This window comes from Myotis daubentonii, chromosome X (genome assembly GCF_963259705.1).
Source record: "Myotis daubentonii chromosome X, mMyoDau2.1, whole genome shotgun sequence".
NCBI classification, from domain to species: domain Eukaryota; kingdom Metazoa; phylum Chordata; class Mammalia; order Chiroptera; family Vespertilionidae; genus Myotis; species Myotis daubentonii.
The window spans coordinates 8,781,598-8,808,729 of NC_081861.1; the positions used below are offsets into that span (position 1 = coordinate 8,781,598).

General features: G+C 40.1%; 1 protein-coding gene across 2 annotated transcripts in view; it reads left to right on the forward strand.

The window, feature by feature from the left end:
• Positions 1-26,834, forward strand: part of KLF8 (KLF transcription factor 8) — a 74,822-nt gene extending 47,988 nt beyond the window's left edge. For both annotated transcript variants that reach the window (XM_059680551.1, XM_059680550.1), the window contains exons 2-6: positions 5,742-5,815; positions 10,543-11,107; positions 17,553-17,655; positions 18,284-18,423; positions 20,663-26,834. In XM_059680551.1, coding sequence (XP_059536534.1) covers positions 5,744-5,815; positions 10,543-11,107; positions 17,553-17,655; positions 18,284-18,423; positions 20,663-20,844 — 1,062 coding nt within the window. In that variant the 5' untranslated portion in view covers positions 5,742-5,743 and the 3' untranslated portion in view covers positions 20,845-26,834. The remainder of the gene's footprint in view (positions 1-5,741; positions 5,816-10,542; positions 11,108-17,552; positions 17,656-18,283; positions 18,424-20,662) is intronic.
• The last annotated feature ends 298 nt before the right edge of the window (positions 26,835-27,132 follow it).

Genomic DNA, 27,132 nt, shown 5'->3' on the forward strand with positions numbered 1-27,132 from the left:
CAAATGGCAGTATTTAACCTTTTCTCTGGCTGAGCAGCATTCCACTGTGTATATGTACCACACCTTCTTGATCCAATCATCTATGGAAGGACACTTTGGTTATTTTCTTTTTAAAAATATTTTTTTGTTTTTTTACAGAGAAGAAGGGAGAGGGATAGAGAGTTAGAAACATCGATGAGAGAGAAACATTGATCAGCTGCCTCCCGCACACTCCCTACTGGGGATGTGCCCTCAACCCAGGTACATGCCCTTGACCGGAATCCAACCTGGGACCCTTCAGTCCACAGGCCGACGCTCTATCCACTGAGCCGGTTTGAGTAGACAGTTTTTTAGAAAGAAGGTGCTCATCAAATTTGCAATATTAGAAAGTAGTAAGGGAGCACTTGTAATTTGAGTTGGAAGATAAGGGTTCCAGTTCTGATTTTGTCACTTCTAAACATGTGACCTGAGCTTCCAAGTTCATTATCTGTGAAATGGGAATGGTATATGAGCACTATTTCCCTGCTGTAAAGCTATGTAGATGCGCACGAGGGATGATTATTTGTGTTCTCCACATGCTCTATCTTGTTAAGATATTAGGTACCTTCTTAGGTCTGTATCAGGGTTCCCAATGCTCTGCATTCTTTTGAAGTTGTAGGCCCCAGTGACTCTGCTGTGCTTCCCTCCTTAAAGGTTTAACTTCTTGATTCATCCCTAGACATTTTTTTCCTCTCAGGGCTGGCCAAAGGGTGAGATGCATTCTTATTAGCCAGCCACCTGCTCTTGTCCTTTAGAAGCACTGTTTACTTTCATATAACAAGCAGATCACTATGGAAAATGTGTAACAAAATAACCTTAGGAACACGACAAATGTAATATAACATTAGCAATGTTCTGTGGTCATGGTCCTTGTAATATGATGTGTGAAGTTATGCATATATTAGACATTGACCCCCTGTGGAAGGGGTTCAATCTTCCTTCCTATCTCCTCCTTTATTTCCTCTTCCAGTACCCTGTACATTAGGAGAAGGACCAGAAAGTCTGGCTTCCAGACACAAAGGCTTGAAGAGCCATACCAGGCAGAATAATGGTTATTATCTCAGTAGGTTATTTGCATTTCTGAAGCGCTCCTGACTGTGTGATTCCATCTGCAGAGCTCAAGACAAATACCTTAACCCCCTTTGGGTATTTCCTCACCACTTTCCTCACAGATTCTGTGCAGCTGTCTGGTTCTAGACACTTAAGAGCAGCAGCTCCAACTTTAGAGAAAAGTAAAAGGCTTTTAAATGGCTTTAAAAAAACAACAACCCTGAGCATTCTTTAAAACCATTCTGTTGGCCCCAATTTTTAAAATTTTAGCTGGGTAAAATATTAAATAAAACATTTTTAAAAGAGAAGGTTATACACATTTCTGATAGCTTTCTCTATATCCATTCCTACCAACATTTAGAGTGTTGTCCATGGTTATCTAATGGCAACTCCAATTGACTATCTTTTGGGTGAATGTGCAGTTAGCAAAAATGGTTGAGACATTCCTGATTGTCAGCTTATGCCATTTGACTAATATACGTAAAAAAATTTTATATTGATTTCAGAGAGCAAGGGGGAGGGAGAGAGGGAAACATCAATGATGAGAGAGAATCATTGATTGGCTGCCTCCTGAACACCCCCCCACTGGGGATTGAGCCTGCAACCTGAGCATGTGCCCTGACTGGGAATCGAACCTCCTAGTTCATAGGTTGACATCCAACCACTGAGCATGCTGGCCGGGCTGACTAATATCCTTTTTAAAAAATATGTATTTTTATTTATTTCAGAGAGAAAGGGAGAGGGAAAGAGAGATAGAAACATCAATGATGAGAGAAAATCATTGATTGGCTGCCTCCTGAACACCCTCCACTGGGGATTGAGCCAGCAACTGAGACATATGCCCTTGACTGGAATTGAACCCGGGACCCTTCAGTCCACAGGCTGACACTCTATCCACTGAGTCATACCAGCTAGGGCAATGACTAATATACTTTTAATGCAGTTTGGACAGGAAGTATTTTTCAGACTCCTTGATTATTGCTACTTTAAATATTAATATTATTGATTATTATAGTATACTAGAGGCCCAGTGCATGGATTCGTGCACATTGAAAGTAAATTAATTAGAAGGTGGCAAGTGGGGTGGGACTGAGTGAGATGGGCTGGACATGCCCTGGAGCCAACCTCCCTTGGTTCCTCTCCCAGCCACCTGGAGCGGTGCTGGGGCTCGAAGGGCATCTGCGGAGTAAGCGGAATCCCTCCGGCAGGTGGGGTCCCTTGGCCTGGCCTTCGGGGATCAAACTGAAACCGATAGTCTGACATCCCCTGAGAGATCCCAGTGTGTGAAAGGACACTCTGCAAAGTTGCTGTTGCTCCGCAGCTCCTGCATCGAGTGTCTGCCCCCTGGTGGTCAGTGCATATCATAGCTACCAGTCGGAGCGTCTGCCTCCTGGTGGTCAGTGTGCATCCTAACTACCAGTTGGATGGTCACTTTGGCATATATATATATATATATATATATATATATATTATTGTTATTAAATAACCTTCCTTATTCCTATGATCATTCATTCATTGGACATTAGCACACTACATGGAGGAGATACTCTGCTAAAAAACTGGGACACAGAGAGGAACAACACTAGGTATCTACTGAGGAGCTCACCTGATGTTGCCTCTTTGTACAAGATACTATAAACACTTGAACACATATTAACTTGATAAGTACAACAACCTTATGAGCTGGTACTATTATTGTTCTCATTTTGCAGATGGGAAAACAGACACAGAGGTGTGGAAAAACTTACCCAGAGTCTTACTGTTAAGAAGTTGCAGAGTTGGGATGTGACCCTAAGTGCTCAGTCCAGATCCCACATGTTTTTACCACACTTGGGTTGCATTGTGGGAGAATGGACTAAAAGGGGAAGTGACTGGGAAAAGATGAAGGGCCAGGTTTAAGAGAGATTTCTTCGGTAAAATTTATTGCAGCTGGTAACCAATTGGCTGGAGATGGAGAGAGAGGAGTCAAAAGTAACTGGCCCTCAAGTGTTTAGATTGAGACGGGGTTGATGGTGGTGCTACAAATTGAGATTATAAATATAAGAGGAAGAGAACGTTTGTGAGAACACTTAGCTTATGAAAGAACTATTTGATGCCTAGGAGATACCCTTCTGGGCCAGACCTAAACATGGCCATCAACAATAATAATGGGGGTGACTTTAATAATAATTAATTATATTGAGAACTTTTCATATGCAAAGAAGTACATTTGCATGTACTGATTCATGGAATTCTCACATTAAACCTATTAAATCAGCATCATAACCCCTTTCCTTGGCAGGTGAAGAAACTGAGGTTCAATAGGGGCTAAATAGGTTATCAAAGTCACTTTGCTCCCTCAACCCTGCTGTCTCATAATCCACAGGGATTGAGGAAGACCAAATAGGAGATGGCTCTCATCTAATAAGTTGCCCCAGATAGGACTAATGAGGCATAATTGAAGAATATGTGAATGGAGAAGAAGAATGGAATTCTCTTCACTCTCCTCCAGATTTTTTCTGGCAGCAACCAAGCAAGTGCTCCTGACTCCATGGTGCCCTCCTCTGGATTATATGAGAGTTATCTGACCTAACATTCTTTTTTTACTGTTGTATCTCCTTTTACTCCTCCTTGAAATCACAATAAACTACCGTCTCTGGCACATCATACTTCATAGTTAATTGCATGTCAAACATCTCTCATACATAACCTGTCTAATTTTCATTTATTCTTTTCTATTCTTGTCTAACTCCTGTACTCGAGAAAACACGCTTCCCCTTTTCTGTCACTCATCAAAAACCTTGGGAAATGTATTGAACACCTACCATGTGCCAGGCACTGTCCTAAACCCTTGAAATACATCACTGGAAGAAACATCAAAGATGAAAATCTCTTCCTGCAAAGAACCTACAGTCTAATGGAAAATACAGTTTTCTGCATCTGACTTCTATGCTAATTCTTCACTACACATCTTCCTCCATGAACCCCACCCCCACCCCCAAGAGACTTCTCAGATGCCTTAGGACTTTGCAGAGAACAGTTTGAAAATTTAAAATTCTAGACGGAGAAGTTAAAGCTTAGAAAGAAAAAGGCCTTGACAAAGATTATGGGATGTGATTTGTGGGCATTTAACTCCCAGGTCAGTACTCTCTGCTGTACTTGCTGACTCTCCATATCTGGTTGACTCAGATCAAAAACTGATAACAACTTGCCTACTATAACTTCTAACACAGTAATTATGCAGAGATGATTTGGTGAATGATGGATGTATATGTGAGCAGTTCTACTCATATACTTGGAACAAAGAAAAGAAAATCTATGTACTTTGAGAGTAAATTTGTGATATTTTAAATTGTTAAAATTCTCCAAACGCTTGCTGGTGTCTCAGAAGTTTTCTCACAATCCCAATAGAAGATTCTTTGTCTATTATTGCCACTCAATTGAGACTTGTTTCCTCCATTCCTGACTTTCAATAAATAAAGGAATTGTGTTTAGAATTATATTTTACTTGGTGTGTGGTCGTATTATAATTTTCTATTCCTGCTAATTGTGCATTTGTTGTATATTAACTGCATTTGGCCTTAAATGGCTATTGTGAAGTGACCTGTAAATGAACATTTCTATAGGTAAATGTATTTGTTGAGCAAAACAATTAACTGATTTAGGGACAACCTTTTGAAATGCAACCAGATCATAAATGAGGAAACTAATTGTAATTGACTTGGAGACACTTAGCGAAATCTGAAATCTGACCAATTAAGTCGTAAGCAAGCTGTGGATTCATCTACCTCGCCCTGTGCTTTCCTCTCTAGTGAGATTAGACTGTAAATAGATCAAAGGAAATCTGGTAAAAGAGATGCTGGTATGTGCTTCCGGTGGGGATGATTGTGATGGTGCAGGGCAGCTGAATGAGGCCACCAAGTATCTTTGTTTCGTAGGAGGAAAATCTATCTAACAGGGAAATAAAAAATTGCTCATATTAACTCCACCTGGCTTGTATATTAAAGAGAGGTAGAAAGAGAAAATATTCCTTTAGAGAGAATTGATGCTGATGTGTAAACAAGTTCACTAGGGTAAATATCCATACAGGAGCATGGGACTCCTTAGAACAGTGATGGTGAACCTTTTGAGCTTGGCGTGTCAGCATTTTGAAAAACCCTAACTTAACTCTGGTGCCGTGTCACATATAGAAATTTTTTGATATTTGCAACCGTAGTAAAACAAAGATTTATATTTTTTGATATTTATTTTATATATTTAAATGCCATTTTACAAAGAAAAATCAACCAAAAAAATGAGTTCGCGTGTCACCTCTGACGCGCGTGTCATAGATTTGCCATCACTGGCTTAGAATGAGAGCTAGGCCAGGAAGGGGAGCATTCTGGAAACTATGTAGCTATGCTGATGTTCCTATGGTGGGCTGGAGAGATTCGAAGAAACAGATTCACATGCATACAGAATTTGAGGGGAGTGGGCAGCTCATATTATTGGGGACAAGCCAGGGCCATCTTGATGAACATAATATATAAATTAGAATGTTGTCCAAATGCTGACTTCTCAGTATCTAGTAAATCTTGAGAAATCATGTTAATAAAAACACAAACAGGTGTAACCAAGAATAAATGACGTACTGTATGTGTATATAGTGGGTTAGATCCTATTTTAAAATTATCTTTCTCTTGTCTCTTTTCCAGATATGGATCAATTCATAAACAACTTGAAGGCCCAGCTTAATTCAGAAGGTAGCTCAATGCATGTATTCAAACAGGTCAGTTATCAGGAAAAAGAGATACTAATATTGTGCCATAATACTGTTGAGTGCCTCATAATCATTATCGAGCTGAAGATCATTTTTCTTTCAGACAACATATTGAGGACTGAGAAGGGATGAAGAAGGGAGGTTTGTAAGAAGTACCTGAATGCTCAGTCTTCAGATTCAAATAGGGAGTAGATCTGGCCTTAAAGAAAAATAGTCTCTGGGATCAAGGCAATAGGGGCAAGATGGGTATAAAACAGCAATCATTTATCTAGCACTATTCCATATTTCAGGCACTCTGAGATTAAATGCATTGTCTTATTTAATCTTCATAATAACTCTGTTGGGTAGTGTATTCGTAAGGGTTTTCTAGAGAAAAACAACAGAATGTGTATGTCTCAATCTCTCTATCTCTCTCTCTCTCTCTCTCTCGATATAGATAGATATGTAGATATAGATAAATTTTGTTTTACATATATAAAGATATCTATCTATCTATCTATCTATCTATCTATCTATTATCATTTATTTATCTAAAGAGAGAGAAAAAATATTTTAAGGAATTGGCTCTCATTATTGTGGAATCTTGGTGAATCCAAAATCTAATGGGTAGGCTGGCAGGCTGGAGAGCCAAGGCAAAGTTGAAGTTTGAGTTCAAGGGCAGGCTGCTGGAAGAATTCTTTCTTGCTTGAAGGAGGTCAGTCTATCTATTAAGGCCTTCAAGTGGTTGGATGATGCCAACCCACATTATGAAGGGTGATCTGCTTTACTCAAAGTCTGGTGCTTTAAATATTAATCCCAACCCAAAACACACCTTCACTGAAACATTCAGAATAACATTTGACCAAATATCTTGGCACTGTGGCCCAGCCAAATTGACACATAAAATTAACCATCACAGATAGGTATTCTTAATGTTCCAATTTTACAGATAAGAAAATTGTGAACTTGGGTGTCCCCACAGCAAGGATTCAAAACAGATTATGTTTTTTTGCTGTTGTTGTTCATCCTTACCCGAGGATATTTTTTCCATTGCTTTTCAGAGAATGGGAGAGAGAAAAAGAGCGAGAGAAACATCAATGTGAGAAAGACATATAGATTGGCTGCCTCTGGCACATGGCCCATTGAAGCCAGAGATTAAACCTGAAACCCAGGTACATGCCCTTGACTAGAAATTGAACTCCCCACCCTTCCAAGTACGGGCTGATGCTCTAACCACTGAACAACACCAGCCAGGGCAAAACAGATTATGTTTTTTATAGCCAAGCACTCTATGTTAGATGTGGAAGTCCCATTTTGCTCATGGTTAAGTTCTAAAGTTGTTGCATATGTGAAACCCAAATACAGTAAAAGTTACCCTTAAAAATCTCTTAAATTGCTTATAAAATTAAGTATATAGTTTTATATATCTAGTACAGATCTTTTTTTTACTTTTGTAAAATATATTTTTATTGATTTCCAAGAGAAAGGGAGAAGGAGAGAGAGATAGAAACATCAATGATGAGAGAGAATCGTTGATCTGCTGCCTCCTGCACGTCCCCTCTGGGAATCAAGCCCGCAATCTGTGCACGTGCCCTGATTGGGAATCGAACTATGACCTCCTGGTTCATAGGTCCCCGCTCAACCACTGAGCAATCCCAGCTTGGCCAGATCCCTTTTTTAAAAGTCACCAGATAAAGTATCTGGCTTATGAAAATGTTTTTAATCATTAAATGTTTTGCCCTTGGTGTACAATTGAATTTAAGTTGCATGTACATATGATGCCTTTGTACTGCTTTAATGATATTTGTAGCTGTGGCCATTTGGGGACTATTAGCATATAAACACTTGCTAATTATTCCAAAACATCTGCTGTTTGCTGGCTCTTAGTCATAGTTAATACTAAAAGGAAGCTGAGCCCTGATGGACTGAAGGGCCCGGGTTTGATTCAGGTCAAAGGCACATACCTCATACCTAGGTTTCAGGCTCGATCCCTCAACCTACCAGCAACCAATTGATGTGTCTCGCTCACATCGATGTTTTCCTCTCCCCCCCCCCCGCCCCCTTCCTCTTTAAAATCCAATGGAAAAATATCTTTGGGTGAGGATTTAAAAAGGGGGGGGGCAGCTGAGTGTAAGTGTTAGAGAAAAATCTATTCAACTTGTAATAAAAAATAGTGAAATCTTGTCAAGCATGCATGCATAACTACCTTATTTTCAAATCTCTGTACACCTAAGTACAGTTTGAAAAATGTTTTTCAATGTGCTGTTTAAGTATATTAAGGTTCCAGAATTTGAAGCACTTTGAAATTGGTTCAATGTGTAGAAATTCTGGATAGTACATGATCTAAGCACTTTTTTTTTTGTTTCTTGTCATTTCCAAGATACCTTAGTTGTAGTACAGCAAAGGTGCTTATGGTACATGGCCACAGAACACTGGTCAGGCCCCAGGGGACAAAGCCCCAGAGCTTGTAGTCTGTAACAAGACTGTGCTGGCCACATCCTAGTGGGCAGAAGCCTCCCGGTTTGGTCCATTGTATGATTTGTTTATGTCATGAGGTAGGATTGATGGGTGGCTCTCTAGCTCAGTACACACATGCTGCTCCCCCTTCTTCAAATTCTTATATCACCAATGAATGAGCACTTGGTTGTCACCTGCCCTTTGTTTCTAGTTTCTGATTATTTCCTGAAAGTACAATTTCTTGGACCAAGTGTATGAGCAGCTTTAGAGTTCATATTGTAGTATATATGTCTCCCCCCTCCAATTTATTACTCTCAACATTTTGGCATATATTTTCGCATTTTCATTCTCTCTCTCTCTCTCTCTCTCTCTCTCTCTCTCTCTCTCCTCATTTCTTACCTTTGAAAGCAATTTGCATCAAGGAACTTCACCCCTAAATAATCCAGTATGCGCCCTAGCTGCTTTGGCTCAGTGGATAGAGCGTCAGCCTGTGGACTGAAGGGTCCCAGGTTCGATTCCCGTCAAGGGCACATGCCTGGGTTGCAGGCTCGATCCCCAGTAGGGGGCGTGCAAGAGGCAGCCAACCAATGATTCTCTCTCCTCACTGATGTTTCTATTTCCTCTCTCCCTTTCCCTTCCTCTCTGAAATCAATAAAAATATATATATTAAAATAATAATAATAATTCAGTATGTATCACCTATAAATACTGACTTTTTCCTACCTAACAACATCAACACTGTTACAACCAGGAAAATTAATAATATCTCTGTAATATTAACTATTTGGGTCATACAATTCTAAAAGATTCTTAGTGATACCTTTCCCTATGCCATTCTTTCTGCCTGGCACGTGCTTCAATCAGTCTGTCTGACTTACCAAATCCCACACTTTCCTTAGAGTCCAAATTCCAATTCCATTTATTTCATAAAACTTTCACTGATAACTCCAACTCTCCCTGATCCCTAGTACACTTGAGCTCCTGGAATGCTAAATTACCTGTATCAGTCACTCATGTGGTTCTGCTTATTACTTGTTCTCGACACCCACAGTCTATATTCTTGTGGAAAGTGATACTACACTTAACCTCTTCTTATGCTTTCTGTTGTAACTTTATTTCTCAAAATTATTGATAGTCATGAAAGAGGGACTATAAGAAGAAATACTTCTTCCTGTTCGTTCTTAGAAATTCCTAGTATTCTGCCTCTTTAATCTGGGAAGGGGACTAGCCAGGTGAAGAGATACATGGGGGATGTGGGAAAAATAAGAGTGTAAGTTTGGGAATTCAGAGGCCAAGGAATTTTTAAGTGAAACAGCCATTTTTTGACAACTTCCTCTCCCTATCCTCCCTCCTCCCCACCACCAACAGGATTCTATTGCTCCCTTACCTGGATGGAGTGTATCCACCCATGACGGATTGCGTAATTTAGAAGTATGTGAAACAGTGGGACAAATCACAGAGTCATGTCTTAGAGAAGCAGATTGAAGCAATATTTGGACCCCGAACAAGGCCTGAGTTGAGATGCGGGATTGAAAATGAAAAAAACCAAGAGTGCCATAGCCTAGCAGAGGGAGAAAGCAGATGGCAGCCTGACTAAATTACATAGATGAAACATGGATGCTTCTTCGTGCTCTTTTAAAAATATTTTTATTGATTTCAGAGAGGAAGGGGGAAGGAGAGAGAGGAACATCAATGATCAGAGAGAATCATTGATCAGTTGCCTCCTGCACACCCTGTACTGGGGATCAAGCCCACAACCCGGGCATGTGCCCTGACTGGGAATAGAACCATGACTTCCTGGTTCCTAGGTCGATGCTCAACCCCTGAGCCATGCTGGCCGGGCTCCATTTTCCTTTTCTGAAACACCTCGTTTATATGTCTGCTGCATCGCTCACTATGGTATGACTTATAAACTACTCACATCATTCTATCATTATAGTTAGTATATTAGTACTTTTGGTTATACCTCATTCATATGTGCCCTCACTGGACTTAGCCCAGTATTTATAGTGGATACTTAGAAAGTGTTGACTTTAATTAATCTTGCAGAATTATTATAAAGATTATTGTAAAACAATTTGTACCAATGGCCTGATACAGTGCCTAGTACCGATCCTCGGGAAAGTGTCCCTTCCTTTTCCCTCTTTAATGTACTCCTGCCTCATTTCTTCCAATTCCTTATATATTCTGTCCGTGAGAAGAGAATGGAGATATCTTCCTTTCATTGCTCGCACGTCTCTTCTTCAGGGCACTAGCACTGACTGTTTTGCATCTCTCATTTGTTTCTTAATTTATTTCAGGTCACTGGCTCTGTTCAAATCAGAGATCCCCCAAAGACAGCAGGCAGAGGCAATATGACATCTCTACCATTTCTGGATGCCAACCCCATGGAGAACCCAGCACTGTTTAACGACATCAAGATCGAGCCTCCAGAAGAACTTCTGGCCAATGATTTCAGTCTGCCCCAGGTGGAACCAGTCGACCTCTCCCTTCACAAGCCCAAGGCTCCTCTCCAGCCTGCCAGCATGCTGCAAGCGCCAATCCGTCCTCCCAAGCCGCAGCCTGCTCCCCAGACTCCTGTAGTGTCCACTTCGACATCTGATGCAGGCACTTTAGCAAACATCCCTACCGTTCTGACTCCAGGCTCTATTCTGGCCTCCTCTCAGGGCACTGGTGGCCAGCAGATCTTCCATGTGATTCACACCATCCCCTCAGTCAGTCTGCCCAACAAAATGAGTGGCCTGAAGACCATCCCAGTAGTGGTACAGTCGCTGCCCATGGTGTATACTGCTTTGCCTGCAGATGGGAACCCTGCAGCCATTACAGTCCCACTCATTGGAGGAGATGGCAAAAATGCCGGATCAGGTGAGCATCATTGTGCCCCTTTCCTCGGCTTCGCCTCCATCAATCTATTCTCTCATTTATTTATTGACAGTATTACAGATGTCCACAATTTTCCCTATCTTTGCCCCCCCTCCACCCCGACCCCACCCCACCCCGGGCCTTCTCCACTCCATTGTCTGTGTCCATGGGCTATGCATATATGCATATGTATTCTTTGGTTCATCTCTTCTTCCCACCCCCTGCTCTGAGATCTGTCAGCCTGTTCCATGCTTCTATGTCTCTGAACCTATTTTGTTCATCACTTTATTATGTTCATTAGATTCCATATATGAGTAAGATCATGTCATACTCATCTTTCTCTGACTGGTTTATGTAGCTTAGCATGTTATTCTCAAGGTGCCTTCATTCTGTTGCAAAGGGTAAGAGATTTTTCTTTTTTATAGCCTCATAGTATTCCATTGTATATATGTACTATAGCTTCCTTTCAAAAATCTTTATTGTTGAAAGTATTACATAGGTTCTCTTTTTCCTCCCATTAGCTTCTTCCAGCCTGGTCCCATCCTCCTCCCCCTGCTAGGTCCTCACCCCATTGTCTGTGTCCACGGGTCATGTATATATGCATACAAGTTCATTGGTTGATGTCTGTACCACAGCTATTTTTATCTACTCATCTACTGATGGCACTTGGGCTGTTTGCATATCTGAGTTACTGTCTATTCTCTTTTTGAGTTGCCCTATCTTCTGTCTCTTTTTACCCCCTCCTATTATCCTGGCACACAGCATCAAGCACAATCTTTCACACACACTGTTTTTATCATGTCTTTTCAATGCTTAAGAATGTACAGTGACTCTCTTTTGTTTAGCCCATGCTTCTCAAACTGGGGAATGCATATCCTTGAGTGAAATACTATATATCTTCCTAGAACCTATATATTATTTGAGAGTTCAGTAATTTAAAACCTTTTATATTTTTAAAATATGATTTTATTAAAGAGAAAAATGTAAAATTTGAATAACATTTTAAGATAAAACACAAACTTCAAAAATAGTTTTATGCTTACTAGGCTTGGGATTTTCCAGAAGAGTGTTTTTAAGCTTCTTTGCCATTAGGAATGCTTTGGCAAACAAGTTGATAATGTTTCTAGCCCTACATACTTAGGCAGACTTAGCTCCTGCTAAGCTCCTAACACTGTATTTTTTTCCCCTGCAGGTAAAAGTCTCCTTTGAAATATTACCATCTCCTTATGTTCCTCCTCATTTTAGCATCTGTCACCCTCCATTTTTCTTTTTTACTCTCCTGTATCACAGTATATGGGCATTCTTCCTAACTGAATTGTAAATTTCTCAAGGACAAAACTGTTTCATTTCTCTTTTGGTGTCTTCAGAGAACCTAACACAGTGGTAGATAATAGTTGTCTCACAAAAAATAATTTTTTTTTTAATTAAATCTTTATTGTTCAGATTATTACATTTGTTCCTCTTTTTTTCCCCCCCATAACTGCCCTCCTCCCAGTTCCCGCCCCACCCTCTGCCCTCACTCCCCACCCACTGTCCTCATCCATAGGTGCACGATTTTTGTCCAGTCTCTTCCCACATCTCCCACACCCCTTTCCCCCCCAAGAATAGTCAGTCCATTCCCTTTCTATGTCCCTGATTCTATTATAATCAACAGTTCATTCTGTTCATCAGATTATTTATTCACTTGATTCTTAGATTCACTTGTTGATAGATGCATATTTGTTGTTCATAATTTGTATCTTTACCTTTTTCTTCCTCTTCCTCTTCTTAAAGGATACCTTTCAGCATTTCATATAATCCTGGTTTGGTGGTGATGAACTCCTTTAGCTTTTCCTTATCTGTGAAGCTCTTTATCTGACCTTCAATTCTGAATGATAGCTTTGCTGGATAAAGTAATCTTGGTTGTAGTTTCTTGGTATTCATCACTTTGAATATTTCTTGCCACTCCCTTCTGGCCTGCAAAGTTTCTGTTGAGAAATCAGCTGACAGTCGTATGGGTATTCCCTTGTAGGTAACTGAGTTACTTTCTCTTGCTGTTTTTAAGATTCTCTCTTTGTCTTTTGCTCTTGGCATTTTAATTATGATGTGTCTTGGTGTGGTCCTCTTTGGATTCCTTTTGTTTGGGGTTCTCCGCGCTTCTTGGACCTGTAAGTCCATTTCTTTCAGCAGGTGGGGGAAGTTTTCTGTCATTATTTCTTCAAATAGGTTTTCAATATCTTGGTCTCTCTCATCTTCTGGCACCCCTATAATTCTGATGTTGGTACGCTTGAAGCTGTCCCAGAGGCTCCTTACACTATCCTCGCATTTTTGGATTCTTTTTTCATTTTGCTTTTCCCGTTGGATGTTTTTTGCTTCTTCGCAATTCAAATCATTGACTTGATTCTTGCGCTCCTCTGGTCTGCTGTCGGGCGTCTGTTTAATATTCGTTATTTCAGACCGTGTGTGCTTAATTTCTAGTTGGTTCCCCAATATAAGATCGAGGGTCTTATTAGTTTTCGTGTAGATCTCATTAAGTCTATCGGCAGCTTCTAAACAGTTCTTGAGAGACCTTAAAAGTGTGGTTCTGAACTCTATTTCTTCCATTGACAATTTTGTCCTGTTTCTTTGTCTCCGCATTTTGTTATGCTTCTTTGGTGCACCCCCTAGTGGTCTTTGTTCGAAGTCTTATAGATAAATCTTGATTGTTGTAGCTAATTCCAGGGAGGGTTTGACCTCCAGGCCAAGTGGCTATGAGAATCAGCTGTGTCAGCAGTGAGAGAACTTCTGTCCTCTAGGGAGGTGCTAATCTAGCCTTTGCCTGAGGCTATCCGGTAAATGCCTCTGTGCAGGGCTTGGGCGGGGCGGGTCGCACAGGATCAACAGGGTGGGCCGGAGAGAGCAGTTATGGCGGCTCTCAGTCCTGTCCCCAGGGGCTCTGCCTCTCTGAGTCCCAGCACCCGCTGCAAGGCTCGGAGAGAAAGCTGCCCTCGCTATGACCGAAGCCAGACAGTCCCGTTTCTCCCGTTTGAGTCTGGGTCCCTAAAGACTCGCCCGGATCTGGAGCTCAGAGTCTGCGACTCCCTCCCGATTGAAAACAACAACCGCGACCTCCGCCGCCAGCCCACTCCGCGCACTCCGCACCTCAGAATTTGACTTCACCACTGCGCCTCCTCTGAGTGTCCGTGTGCGTTTCTCTTTCCTCCTAGTTGTAGGACTTCCACTCAGCCAACGTTCCTGTGGTTCTGGGTGATGTCCCTTCCGTTTTTTGGTTTCACTTTTGAAGTAGTTGTTCAAAGCAGCAAACTCCGGCGTTAACCTATGCCGCCATCTTGGTTCTCTCTCCACAAAAAATAATTTGATGAGCCCTGGCCAGTTTGGCTGTGGATAGAGTGTTGGCCTTTGGACTGAAGGGTCCCAGGATCGATTCTGATCAAGGGCACATGCCTGGGTTGTGGGCTTGGTTCCATTGTGGGGCATGCAGGAGGCAGCCGATCAATGGTTCTCTCTCATCATTGATGTTTCTATCTCTCTCTCCCTCGCCCTTCTTCTCTGAAATCAATAAAAATATATTTTTAAAATGTGATTAACGAACTTAAACATTTGTCCAGGAGAAAGTTCATATACTATAATCTTTTCTTCTGCTTAATTTTTAAAATAAGTTCAGAATTTAAAAAGGTATAAAGTAAGTCTCCCTTTCACCACTATCCCTCAACCACCCAGTTCCCGCCACCTCCTGGAAGTAGATTCATTGTAGTTTGTAATTGGGAATGATCCAAGAAAAATATATGGCTTTTCAAAGTGTTTCAAGATATTTAGCTTCACCACATCTGTAGCATTCTGATCAGCTTTGGATGTTATGCCTTAGGAAGAATGTTAGGAAATTGGAGTATACTTAGAGGAGAGAGATTAGAATGGTTCAAGGACTCAAATCCATGTCAAATGAGGAGCTGATAAATATTTAGCATGAATCAAAAAGGGGCCCTAACCAGTTTGGCTCAGTGGATAGAGTGTCAGCTTGCTGACTGAAGGGTCCCAGGTTTGATTCCAGTCAAGGGCATGTACCTTGGTTGCGGGCACATCCCCAGTAGGGAGTGTGCAGGAGGTAGCTGATCGATGTTTCTCTCTCATCGATGTTTCTAACTCTCTATCCCTCTCCCTTCCTCTCTGTAAAAAATCAATAAAATATATTTTAAAAAAAAAGACCAAAGGGAAGAGATGTGGGTAGAATTGACTAGGAACCAGATTTCAGCTCAATATAAAATAAACTGTATATATAATAAACTTTCTAAGTGTCTTCAAGCTTTGAAATCCAATGCCTTGTGATCATTGCATCACTAAATGTAGGGTGCTGAAAAACAACATACCAAGTATCAAATTGCTGAGACTCTGCAGTGTTCTTTTAAATAAAAACGCCATCATTGACTAGAGGATAAGTTTGGTAATGTAAGTATTCTTAACAATCTTTTTTAAAATATTTTTTTATTGATTTCAGAGAGGAAGGGAGAAGGAAAGGAGAGAGAATCATTGTTCAGCTGCCTTCTGCATGCCCCCTACTAGGGATCAGCCCCACAACCTAGGCATGTGCCCTTGACTGGAATTGAACCCAGGACCCTTCAGTCCGCAGGCTGATGCTCTATCAACTGAGCCAAACCAGCTAGGGCTACAACAATCTTGTTTTTGAGATCTCCTGAGGAGGTTAATTAAAATATAGTTATCAATTCTTGTATAGGGAGAGAGAGCCAAACAAAAAACCAAAATGGAAAAATAAAATTCCCCGTGTGAGAATTTACTGATCAAGGCAGTGGTAGCACCTCAGGATGGTTTGAAGGGGCTTTGAATTCCCACCATAATATCCATAAGTCCATTAGGGTCCTTCTAAATAAACAATACATTTTTAAAATGTTTCATGTAGTTTCAAGCTAAGCTAAGACCGTGAGCTCAGTGGTCTCCAAAATGGTAGGCTTCCACCTCAAGAGAGAGGTGCACAAAGCAATTACAGCACAAGGAGAAAGTATCAGCATTTCTCTTTGTATTTTCTCACCACTTACATGTTATTTTTTGTTTATTTTCATAATGTACACAAAATTTTAATATACTGGCACATTTATATCATACACACACATGCAAACACATACATATTGAGATCCATACTTAAAACTTAACTTTTTCTTAATCCTTACCCGAGGATATGTTTATGATTTTAGAGAGAGGAAGGAGGAAAGAGAGAGAGAGAGAGAGAGAGAGAGAGACATCAATTGGTTGCCTCCTGTATGCACCCCGACCAGGAATCAAACCCACAACCTACTAGTAGGTATGTGCCCTGACTGGGAATCGAAACTGCAACCTTTTGGTGTACAAGACAATGCTCCAACCAACTGAGCCACCTGGCCAGGGCCATGTTTAAAACATTTTAGTGAATGATGTACAATCAATATATGGAGGCGATTGCACAAGCCAAGTCCTTCCCCATTCAACCTTATTAGCACCCTTAAGTTTCTAGCTTTTACTGGATCTAGGAGACCGCTGACCACAGGACTGAGTTTTGTTAGGTGTCGGAAACACAAGTAATTGATAATAAGAAATATTTGAGGGCTTCTCCCAACATAGGGAAAAGGATGGATGTAACATGTATCAAATACCTACTAGGAACCAGGTATGTGTTTCATTGGCTTGTTTTCATTTAGGAGCACAGAAGCCGAAGGATGCATTATCACCTGTGGGCTGAGACTAGGCATTTGTCTTAGGACAGCCAAGGAACTATTCAGAGAATATGGTTCAACAAGCACACATTGAACCTGGGGGCTGGAGATAGTGTCGATTTGTAACCAGACCCTATCCTAGAGAAGAAACTCACTGTCCTATCTCACTCACTATCCTCGAGAAGCTTATTCTAGTACCAGAATGTTCCAGAATGTACCTGACTATCTTTCCCTCAAAGGAATGTCTGTTTCCTGCTATGCTAAATATTTTAAATATTCTTCTCTTCCTTCTACACAAATACACTTCTTCCATCTTGGCCTTTCCTTTACAGTAGTAGGTCCTCGGGTTACGTCTGAGGTCCATTCCTATGGCGCAACATTACGCCATTTTTGCCGTAAGTTGGAACCCACCTACATAAGCATCTACATCACTCACATGGAGCACATACACAGCAGTAATGAAGTGAAACAGTAAAAAAAAAAAAAAATTAAAAGAAAGATAACAATTCCTGACCTTTACTTGTGGTAAATAAATAACAAAAAATATAAAGCACATATATACATACGTCAAAATGACGAAACTTTTTTTATAAATAAATGGGAGATGATGATGTAACCACGAAACAACGTACGTCGAGTCCGACGTAACCTGGGGACTGCCTGTATTTCTCTTCCTGCTCCTTCTCATTGTGGGCCAAACTGGGAATCCTAAAAATGATAACAGACGCACATATATTTGTAGCCACATTGCTCCTTTTCTTTGCTTTTAGTGAAAGTTGACCCCATGTCCATGTCTCCACTGGAAGTCCCAAGTGACAGTGAGGAAAGTGCAAATGAGAGTGGATCCTTGGCCTTCCAGGGACTGCAGCAAGAGTGAGTACTTTTGTCTTTACTTCAAGTCCCTTTCTATGTATATATGTGTGTCTGTGGTAGAAATAGAGCAAATTCTCAGACATAATAGTAAGAGTCTGGGGACAACAAAATATAGGAAAACCTTTCCCAGCAAAGGTATGAGTTTGTGTGCATATATGTGCATAGACATGCATATTGTGGCAGAGTTAGGTTCTAATTGTAGATCATCAATTTTACCCTTGAAAAATCTGCAGATTTCCTGTAAAGCACAGTTACCTAAGGTTTCTTTCGGTACGTTTAAAGCAGTCTTGTTGTCCAATGTTGGGACTAATAAAGTAGTTGGCTTGTGTTTTTAGCAACCATGCTGTATGAAAAATGTATTTCTTTAAACACAAGCATGAGACTTGTTAGAGTGAGATGCTCATACTCTTTGGGAGCAGAAACCACCCAAGGAAACATTGCCACCTCCTGGAACCTCCATGTACTGAGCAGAATGGGCTAGTTGAGGGAATTGCTTGTACTGTATTACCTCTTTTAAGGGTCTAGTAATAAATTTGCCTGTATGAAGTGGTCCCACTGTATGTATGTCCATTTATTTAGACTTCACGTTAAAATCATTCTTTGGCCCTATTTCTCTTTTTATGCTCAGACCAGCAGCAATGACCCAAATGCAGGGAGAAGAGTCCCTTGACTTGAAAAGAAGACGGATTCACCAATGTGACTTTGCAGGATGCAGCAAAGTATACACCAAAAGCTCTCACCTGAAAGCCCATCGCAGAATCCATACAGGTCTGTCCACCTTCACCCCACCCCCAACACACACACACACACACCCCATACACAGTCTCTGAGACTGATCCATTTATACTCATGGATCAGGTTCCATTCATGGCTTTTATTCTTATACCTTGTTCCTACTCTAAGGTAGCTTTTATAAAACCAGCCTATGACTACACTTAGCCTGGTGTCTTCTGAATGGCCATCATCCCCAATTGATCACCTGTAGGTCTTTTTTTTTTTTTTAATTAATCTTCATCTTAGGATATTTTTCCATTGATTTTTTTAGAAAGAGTGGAAGGGAGAGGGAGAGACAGAGAGAAACATCTATGTGAGAAAGACAACTTCAGCAATTAGTTCAGTATGTGGCCAATTTTGTTCCTTCTACTCCCCTACCAACTCCCCCATCCCACGCTATTATTTTGAAGCCAATTTCAGACATCATATTATCTTTGCCATAAATACTTAAGCATATATCTTTAAAAGGCAAAGGACATTTAAAAATAAGCTGAAGGGAGTGGCAGGAGATATTTAAAGTGCTCAAAGAAAGGAATCGGAAAATTCCTTAATATCAGATGTCCCCAGTTGTTTAATAAATGCTTTTTAAAAGTTTGTTCAAATCAGTATTTTAAAAAAGGTTCTTACATTAGATGACATAGTTAATGAGAAGGAGACAACTATGCCAAAACTTTAAGGAAAGTATTGTTCTTGTCTAGGCAGAGTACAAAAGCTGGGAGATGGGAATAAGTTTGTCTTGTTCTAATAACTAACGGAAGCCCAGCATTTGCTAGGGCATATTAAGTGCAGTGGTTGGTGGTGGAAGCATGGAGTTGCAAGAGTAGAAGGGGGCCCAGCCAGAGTGGCTCAGTGGTTGAGCATTGACCAGCAGCATGCCCCTATTGGGGACCAAGCCCACAACCCTGTCATATGCCCTGACCAGGAATCAAACTGTGACTTTCTGGTTTATAGGTTGACCTTCAACCACTGAACCACACTGTCCAGGCTTTGTTGAAAGATTTTTGATTACTGACTCAATCTCCTTATTTGTTGATGGCCTGTTTAGGCTTTCTACTTTTTTTGAGCCAGTTTTGGTAGGTTGTATGTTTCTAGGAATTTATCCATTTCTTCTAAGTGACGTAGTCTCTGGGCATATAATTGTTCATAATTGTCCCTTATAATACTTTTTATATCTGAGGCATCCATTGTAATGTCTCTTCTCTGTTTTATGATTCTTAGAATTAGTGAGATGATCACATTACTATGTTGTACATCTGAAACTAATATAATATTGTATGTTAACTATAATTAAAATAGATGTAAAACAAAGAAAATAAAAAATTTACTATAAGATACGATATCATGATTTTTAAAACATTCAATTGACACAGAAAAGTAAAAAGAGAAACTCCTTTTCCCACAGTTTTTCTCCTCACTTTCCAGATATTCACTTACTGTTAATAATGTATCTCGTAATTTGCATTTAAGTATATCGATATTGCGCCTTTATTCTGAGTATTTCAACATGTACTGTGTGACCTACACACCCTAATAGGATCCTCTTGTGTTAATGTATTTTCTATTACTTTTTTCTTTTAGCTTTTTATCCAGAGCATACATATTCCATATATAACCCAGATGCAACCTGCGGATACTGAGCATGAACTATTTCAAAAAATTTGACTTAATGCTTCTCCTCATCCCACTCCATGCACTTTAATTTCTGACCTGACACAGAAGAAGGCCTGTGGACTGAGCTGAGGGCTCCTTCTAGTGAATCACATTTTCTTTCTGTGGATATATCTCTACTTTAGACTATTTGCTCGGAGGTATTAGAGGAGAGGATATGGCTGCTACAGCGTGGTACAGGGTCAAGTGTCAAAGACCTCAGTTTGGAACCCAGGTTTATCATTTACTAGCTGTGTTCAGAAAAGAAGATATGTCAAACAGCCCTGCGAGATATTTTCTTCAGCTTTAGAGATGATTAAACAGAGACCCGGCCAGAGAGAAGTTACTTATTTCAGGTCACACAGCTGGTATGTAGGAGAGCCAGGATTCAAGCAAAGGCCTGTTGGAGCCAGCGCCTGCTGCCTTAGCTTCTCTTTAGCGCTTCTGTAAGGTCGAAGGAGAGCCTGTCTTCAAAGTGATTGCCTCACCTTTTGACCAAAGCCTTGATAAAAGCTTATGGTCTCTGTTATCTTTTCAGTGTCCAAGCATCGCTGACTCCCCTTGTTTTTTCCTATTCCCCTTTTAGGAGAGAAGCCTTATAAATGCACCTGGGATGGCTGCTCCTGGAAGTTTGCTCGCTCAGATGAGCTCACTCGCCATTTCCGCAAGCACACAGGCATCAAGCCCTTCCGGTGCACAGACTGCAACCGGAGCTTTTCTCGCTCTGACCACCTGTCCCTGCACCGCCGGCGCCATGACACCATGTGAGCTCCACAGTCCTCACTAGAAGAGCTGCGCTGCTCTCATTCCTGTGTGTGTGCTGAGGTCATGACCATCTTTTCCTCTTTGACTTCAGCTTGCCTCTGGGATGGGACTGGAGTAGCTCACTGAGCCAGGTTGATGAGACTGGAGGAAAAGATAGCTGATTTCCCATGGTGGCTCCTCATATTCCATCTTCACATCTTCGTCTAGGTTGAATAAAAAGTGTGGCACCCATGGTCACAGATGGGACACTTTTTCTACAATAACAAAACAGGAATCCAACTCAAGGCTGTGAACAAACATATGCTGCTTTTTTCCTGTTTTTCCCTCCTTTTGTTCTAGAATTCTTATCCATATTTTTGAAAAATCAGTACTTAAAAGTGGTTGGTAGTGTTTTAAAATGACTTTTTTTTTTCAAGTTCCTAGAGAGAAGAGGGCATAACAGTGTAGCTTATTGGTAGCATGGATTGGCATCCTGAGCACAGGACACATTCTCAGTGAATATACTGAGTCCCACACAAAACTCAAAGGTTTTGTAAATCCAATCCTATTTGTCCTTACAGTTTGGTTTTCACACAGTGTGGGCACTTCTGCTTCTTAAGTCCGTTGAAGGGGATGAAGTGATCTTGTCCATCTCCTTCTCCTTCCTTCTCTTCCTCCTTCAGCATTAAGGATTTTACAGCACAGTCACCTTCTTTTTGGGTTAAATATTAGTTAGGACAAATATTTGAAGCACACATTGACATGCCGGTAGGATGAAAAATGTTTCAGGAAGAGCATGTTGGACCATGACAGGAAGAAGCAGAACCACGATAATCCTGAAAACAGAGAGGGACTTTCACTTGGATATGATGCTAAAAGTGCTGTAATCACAAACCTCATTCATATGGCAGCCTGTTGAGACAGTGTCTTGAGGGGCTGTACTGTACTGTTTATTCTTTTGTTTACATAAAGCAACTATTATGAGTGTAATGCATGATGAGAAATCATACACTGGGGCCATGTCATAGAAAGGTGAGGGGTTGTAAGAAAAATATTTGTTCATTCCATGGCATTATTAGCATGCATTCCTGTGTTTCATTTGGAATAGGAGGCTTTTAGTGAAAACTGAGATACAGAAAGTAATTTGATGTTCTGCAACTGCGATGAGCACCTATGGCATTTGTTTTAGCCATTATAGCATATTGCATAATATAGACATTTGGTTACCAAATCTGACTATTTCATAATAGTCTCTGAGACATAAAACCCTGTGTTCCAGGCTCTGGACCTCAGATCTACCTCCACATGTCATATTTCCTCTCTTCAGGGGGAGGGGGAGTTTGTATCACTTAACTTTGGACTCAGCCTCTCTCCTAAAGGTTCATATGGAACCCCTTTTCCTTGGCAGATATTCAACCAGTCCCTGCTTTCATATTTTAGGTTACTACCTCCCAAGGTTTGTCCATTCTGAATACATCATAGAATTCTAGCACCAATGAGGGATCCTATTAGCCATCTAGTCCTATCCATCATTCATATTTTACAGATGAGACAAATACGGGTCAGATTCTTTCCACAGATGTTCCTTGAGGCCTTATAGACCTGCACACTCATTCTCCTAGGGGTCACATTGTTAAACCAGATTAGAGAAAAATTTACATGATTGGTTGCAGTATTTGTCCAATTTCATATGTTATGCTTCAGAAAACTTTAGAACACTCAGTTGATTAGATAATAAGTAAAGTGTGCCTGCGGTATGGGCATATAACATTAGGTACACAATATTTCTCTTCTAACACTTTCTGTAATATCTCAGAATTGATTTACCTCATTTAAACATACAATGTCCAGATCATAAACCTTTATAAATTCAAGGCCTGCCTGTATTATTCAAAATGACACATGGATTTTTTCTTCTCATTGTTATTTTGAAACAGACTTTCCCCTGACTTTCGGTGTGTAAGTTCCATACTATAGACTGAAAGGGAACGTTTATGTTGCGCTAAGATTGTTAAAGGTGACTTACCATCATACATATTGGCTTAAGCTTATAATTGAGTAGATGATACAGTGTTTCACAGTAGAGTCCAAGGACCCATTTTCTCCAGAGTTTGGATCCTGAGATTCCCTTTTCCAGAGTTCATAACTGTCTTCCAGCCCCAGACCTCAGGATCTTTTGCATTGGAGCATATAACCTGTTTATAAATAAAGGCTATCAAACATACTATTGTACTAACTATGATGATCAAATTAAAATTTCTAATATTGCTATCTCTGCCACCCCTAAACCTTTATTCAATTTTTTCCTGCAAAGTAATGAGGGATTTTGTTACTGCTTTATTAATAGCCCCTCCAAATAACAATAAAATCATTCCAATCATTATATATTCTTTAAGAGATGTGTCAAAATTTATTAAGAGTATTTCATACCATACAGGGATTCCAATACAGTACAATACAGTACTGCACCAAAAGCACATAGAATTTTGTTAAGTAGACAGATGAAAAGGAATGGTAGCTCTTTTTAAAAAAGATGTTTTTATTTATTTTTAGAGAGGGAGGAAGAGAGAGAGAGAAAGATAGATAGAAACAACCATCAGCTGCCTCCTGCAAACCCCCTACTGGGGATTGAGCCTGCAACCCAGGCATGTGCCCTGACTGGGAATTGAACTGCGACCTCCTGGTGTGTGGGACAATGCCCAATCCACTGGGCCACACCGGCTGGGCAGGAACTGTAGCTCTTAAGTAGCCTTGTTCGCTGGGACTGAACAATATCCTGGGATTTGTTCCTTCATCTGTAGATAATTGTCAGTTGAACATAACTATTGATGATTATAATTGGAAAATTCTGGAAAAACTGAAGAATGTGAATTGGTTAGTTAGATTAGGTGGAAAGAATTGTGGGCAAGACAGAAAGATTTGTGAGGGTAACTTCTTTTTAAATAAAATGTTTAATTTTAGGACAGTTGCAGATTTACAGAAAAATTGTGAAGATTCTACAGAGTTTCCCTATACCCTACATCCAGTTTATTAACATCTTTCCTTAGTATGGCACATTTGTTAGAATTAATGAAGTAATATTGATGCTTTATTAACTAAAGTCCAAACTTTATTCAAATTTCCTAAATTTTTACCTAATATCCATTTTGTTGTTGTTGTTACAGCATCCCATTCAAGATACCATGTCACATTTAGTGGTCATATCTTGGGCTTTTCTTGAATGTGGCATTTTTTTAGATTTTTGTTTCCTATTGACCTTGACACTTTTGAGTAGTATGTCCCTCAATTGAGATTTGTCTGATATTTTTCTTATGATTAAACTGAGGTTAAAAGGAGGAAGACCATAGAGGTAACCAGCTCTTTTCATCACATCAAATTCACATGATTTAATCTTTGATGTTAACCTGGACTACCTGGCTGGCATTGTGTTTGTCAGCTCCCTCCTTTGTACTTTCCCCCACATTCCATACTGTACTCTTTGCAAGAAAGTCACCATGCAGCCCACACTTAAGGAAAGTGGAGTTGTGCACCACATCCTTGAGTGTGAGTATCTACAAAAAAAGTTATTTGGAATTCTGCATGGGAGATTTGACTCTTCTCCCTCATTTATTTATGTAATAGGTTTACTTGTATCAGTATGGACTCACATTTACTTTATACTTGGGGTTATAAGCAAATAAAATTTTATTTTGTATGCTCAAATTGTTCCAGCTTTGGCCATTGGATGCTCTTTTGGGTTAACTCCCAAGTCCTTTTGACATACCCCCATCATTTTCTTTTTAAGCATATATTTATTTGTTGGCATTACAAGATGCTCCAGGCTCATCTTGTATATTTCTGGCCCACTCCTATAATCAACCATTTCTTTAAGGAGCCCCGATTCCTTTTAATGGATAATTGTATTAGAAACCAAGATCTAGGGTTAGGTATGCTTATGGCTACTGGGGTATTGTTGCTTCTAGGCCATCTCAGCTGACAGAACAAGCAAATATATGTATGTACACTAACTCATGTATATATACACATATCTACAAAGATTTCTATATGTAATCTTCCATATCTTATTAAGCTAAACGTGAGTTCATACTGATGTTGCCAACAGCAGTCCATCACCAAATGTATCATTCTAGCCTTTTCCCTTTGCTTATTTGTAACCTCCCACTCAAACAGTAAAAAACCTGTCTCCCTCACTCTGACATCTACTTGCTCAATTGTGCAATTTTAGTATAAATATATAGCAGTACCTGAATTGTTAATCTGTACACTGTGGATAACAGCTAGAACACAGTGCTTATGTGTATGACAGTAACATTTTTTCAAACTCCAACAACTTTTCGAAGCAAAGTGATCTGCAAAATTTAGGAATTAGGGATTTCTACGTTCTTGGTTCTAAGGATTTGAGAATCTATTCTGCCCCCCAAAAGTTTCTTCAATAACCAAACCATTAGGGATTGAGCCAACCTTGAATAAGCCTAGGGAAATTATTGATTCCCCCATAGTGTGCCAATATCTACACAGAGAGATGGACACAGAAGAAAGTAGGTGTGCCCAAATAAAAGTAAAATATAACACTATCCTTTCTCACTGGCAAATATGGCTCTCTGACATTAAGGGTGCTACCCTAAGTTACCTCTCCCGTATTTTCCCATCTCTCACTTGGTTGACCTTAGGCAAGTCACATCACCTCTCTGTGCCTCAGTTAACCCATCTGTAAAATGGGCATCTAAATATCTACCTCACAGGAATGTTGTGAGGATTCTTATTAATGGATGTTGGCAACAATGACAGGAGATGCCTAAACGAATAAAAAGTATTATGATCATCACTATGATGATAATTCTAATAACCTATATTTTCCCTAGAAAATGGAGAGGATTCGGCTTTCTGGGTGATATAGAGCTAAATTTGAGTCAGTAATAAGGATAATTGAAGAGTGGTCACTGGAAGCAATATTATTTCCTATTCTACTTTCACTTTTCCTACATTCTCCTTGTTATTAATTATAGAATTCTGATCTGTTTCCAGACTCAAAGCATATTAGAGCCTAAAGGGATAGGTAGGCAAAATCCATTGCTACAAATGCTGTATTCCCCTTTCTTCACTCTGCCTGGACCACATTACATGTCATCCTGTCAGAAGCACAAAGGCAATTTCCCAGAGCCCTTCAGACACTGGTTCAACTTCACCAGTTACATTTCTCTCTTTCCCCACTTACTGTACCCTGAACAGTATAGATAGGAGGGAAGTGAGGTGGATGTTTGGGGTGGGAGTGGAATGGAAGAGGATGCAATTTATACCAATGGCAGGATGATTCTCACTCTGGTTTCACCTTCCATTTCCTTTTCTGATGGTGGATTGAGGGCTGAGGGAGAGAGATTATTTTGTTAACTGTTTAGCTCTCTTTCCCTTCCAGTAGATGTTTCCCAGGATCAGTAGTTGTGTTGGACATTACTTTTTAAGTATGTTGTAGGCAGTGCTGTTTTCATTGTATTTCTGAATGAAAAGAGGAAGAGAAACCCTAGTATTGTCCATCCCTGGTTTTTGGCAGGAGGTCACAGCAGCAGAGCAGTCCCCGAAACTTTTTTGTGTATGTGTGTTGGGGAAAGGAGCCCGAAGTGAAGGGACTGACTGATTTTTTTGTCATTGTTAGTTTGTTTAAAGAAATTACAGAACAGTATATAAGCTTTAGTCTCTATAACTCTTATGTTTGTGCCTCGTTATTTCAGTGCTTTAGAGCAGCACCCCATTTTCCTCTATGTTATTCTAGTTCTTGCTCCAGAGATATGGCTTTGAGGCTAGGATCATGAACAATCTCTTATATATGAGCCTGTTGTGCACCTGGAAATACTCAAGGATTTCCTCAGCTCGCATGGCCACTTTAGAGGTTACTCTGTTCTAACCTAAAGAGACTCTCCCTCTGTGGCATCCAGGCAGAGTGTGTGCTTGGGTACTAAGCAATCTTGTTATGTTTGATTATTGTACTTTTTTATTAATAAAGTATTTTAAACTTCAAATACCATGAATATTATTTTGACTTTGTCTCTATTTTATGTTTCCTCCACATGGCATAGCATAAATAGATAGGTTCCCCCCCCCCCTTAGCTGTGTAAACTATAGTGATGAAACTATTGTATATTAGCATGGGGCAATGAAAGGAAGCTGGTCTGTCTTAAGCACAATAATTTCTCTGTTTAAGCACATGAGGCCCTCCCCATTCTTGGTAATCTAGTCAGAAATGTCCCAGAATAGGGCCTCATGAAGACTATGCTTTTAAAAAATATATTTTTTATTCATTTCAGAGAGGAAGGGAGA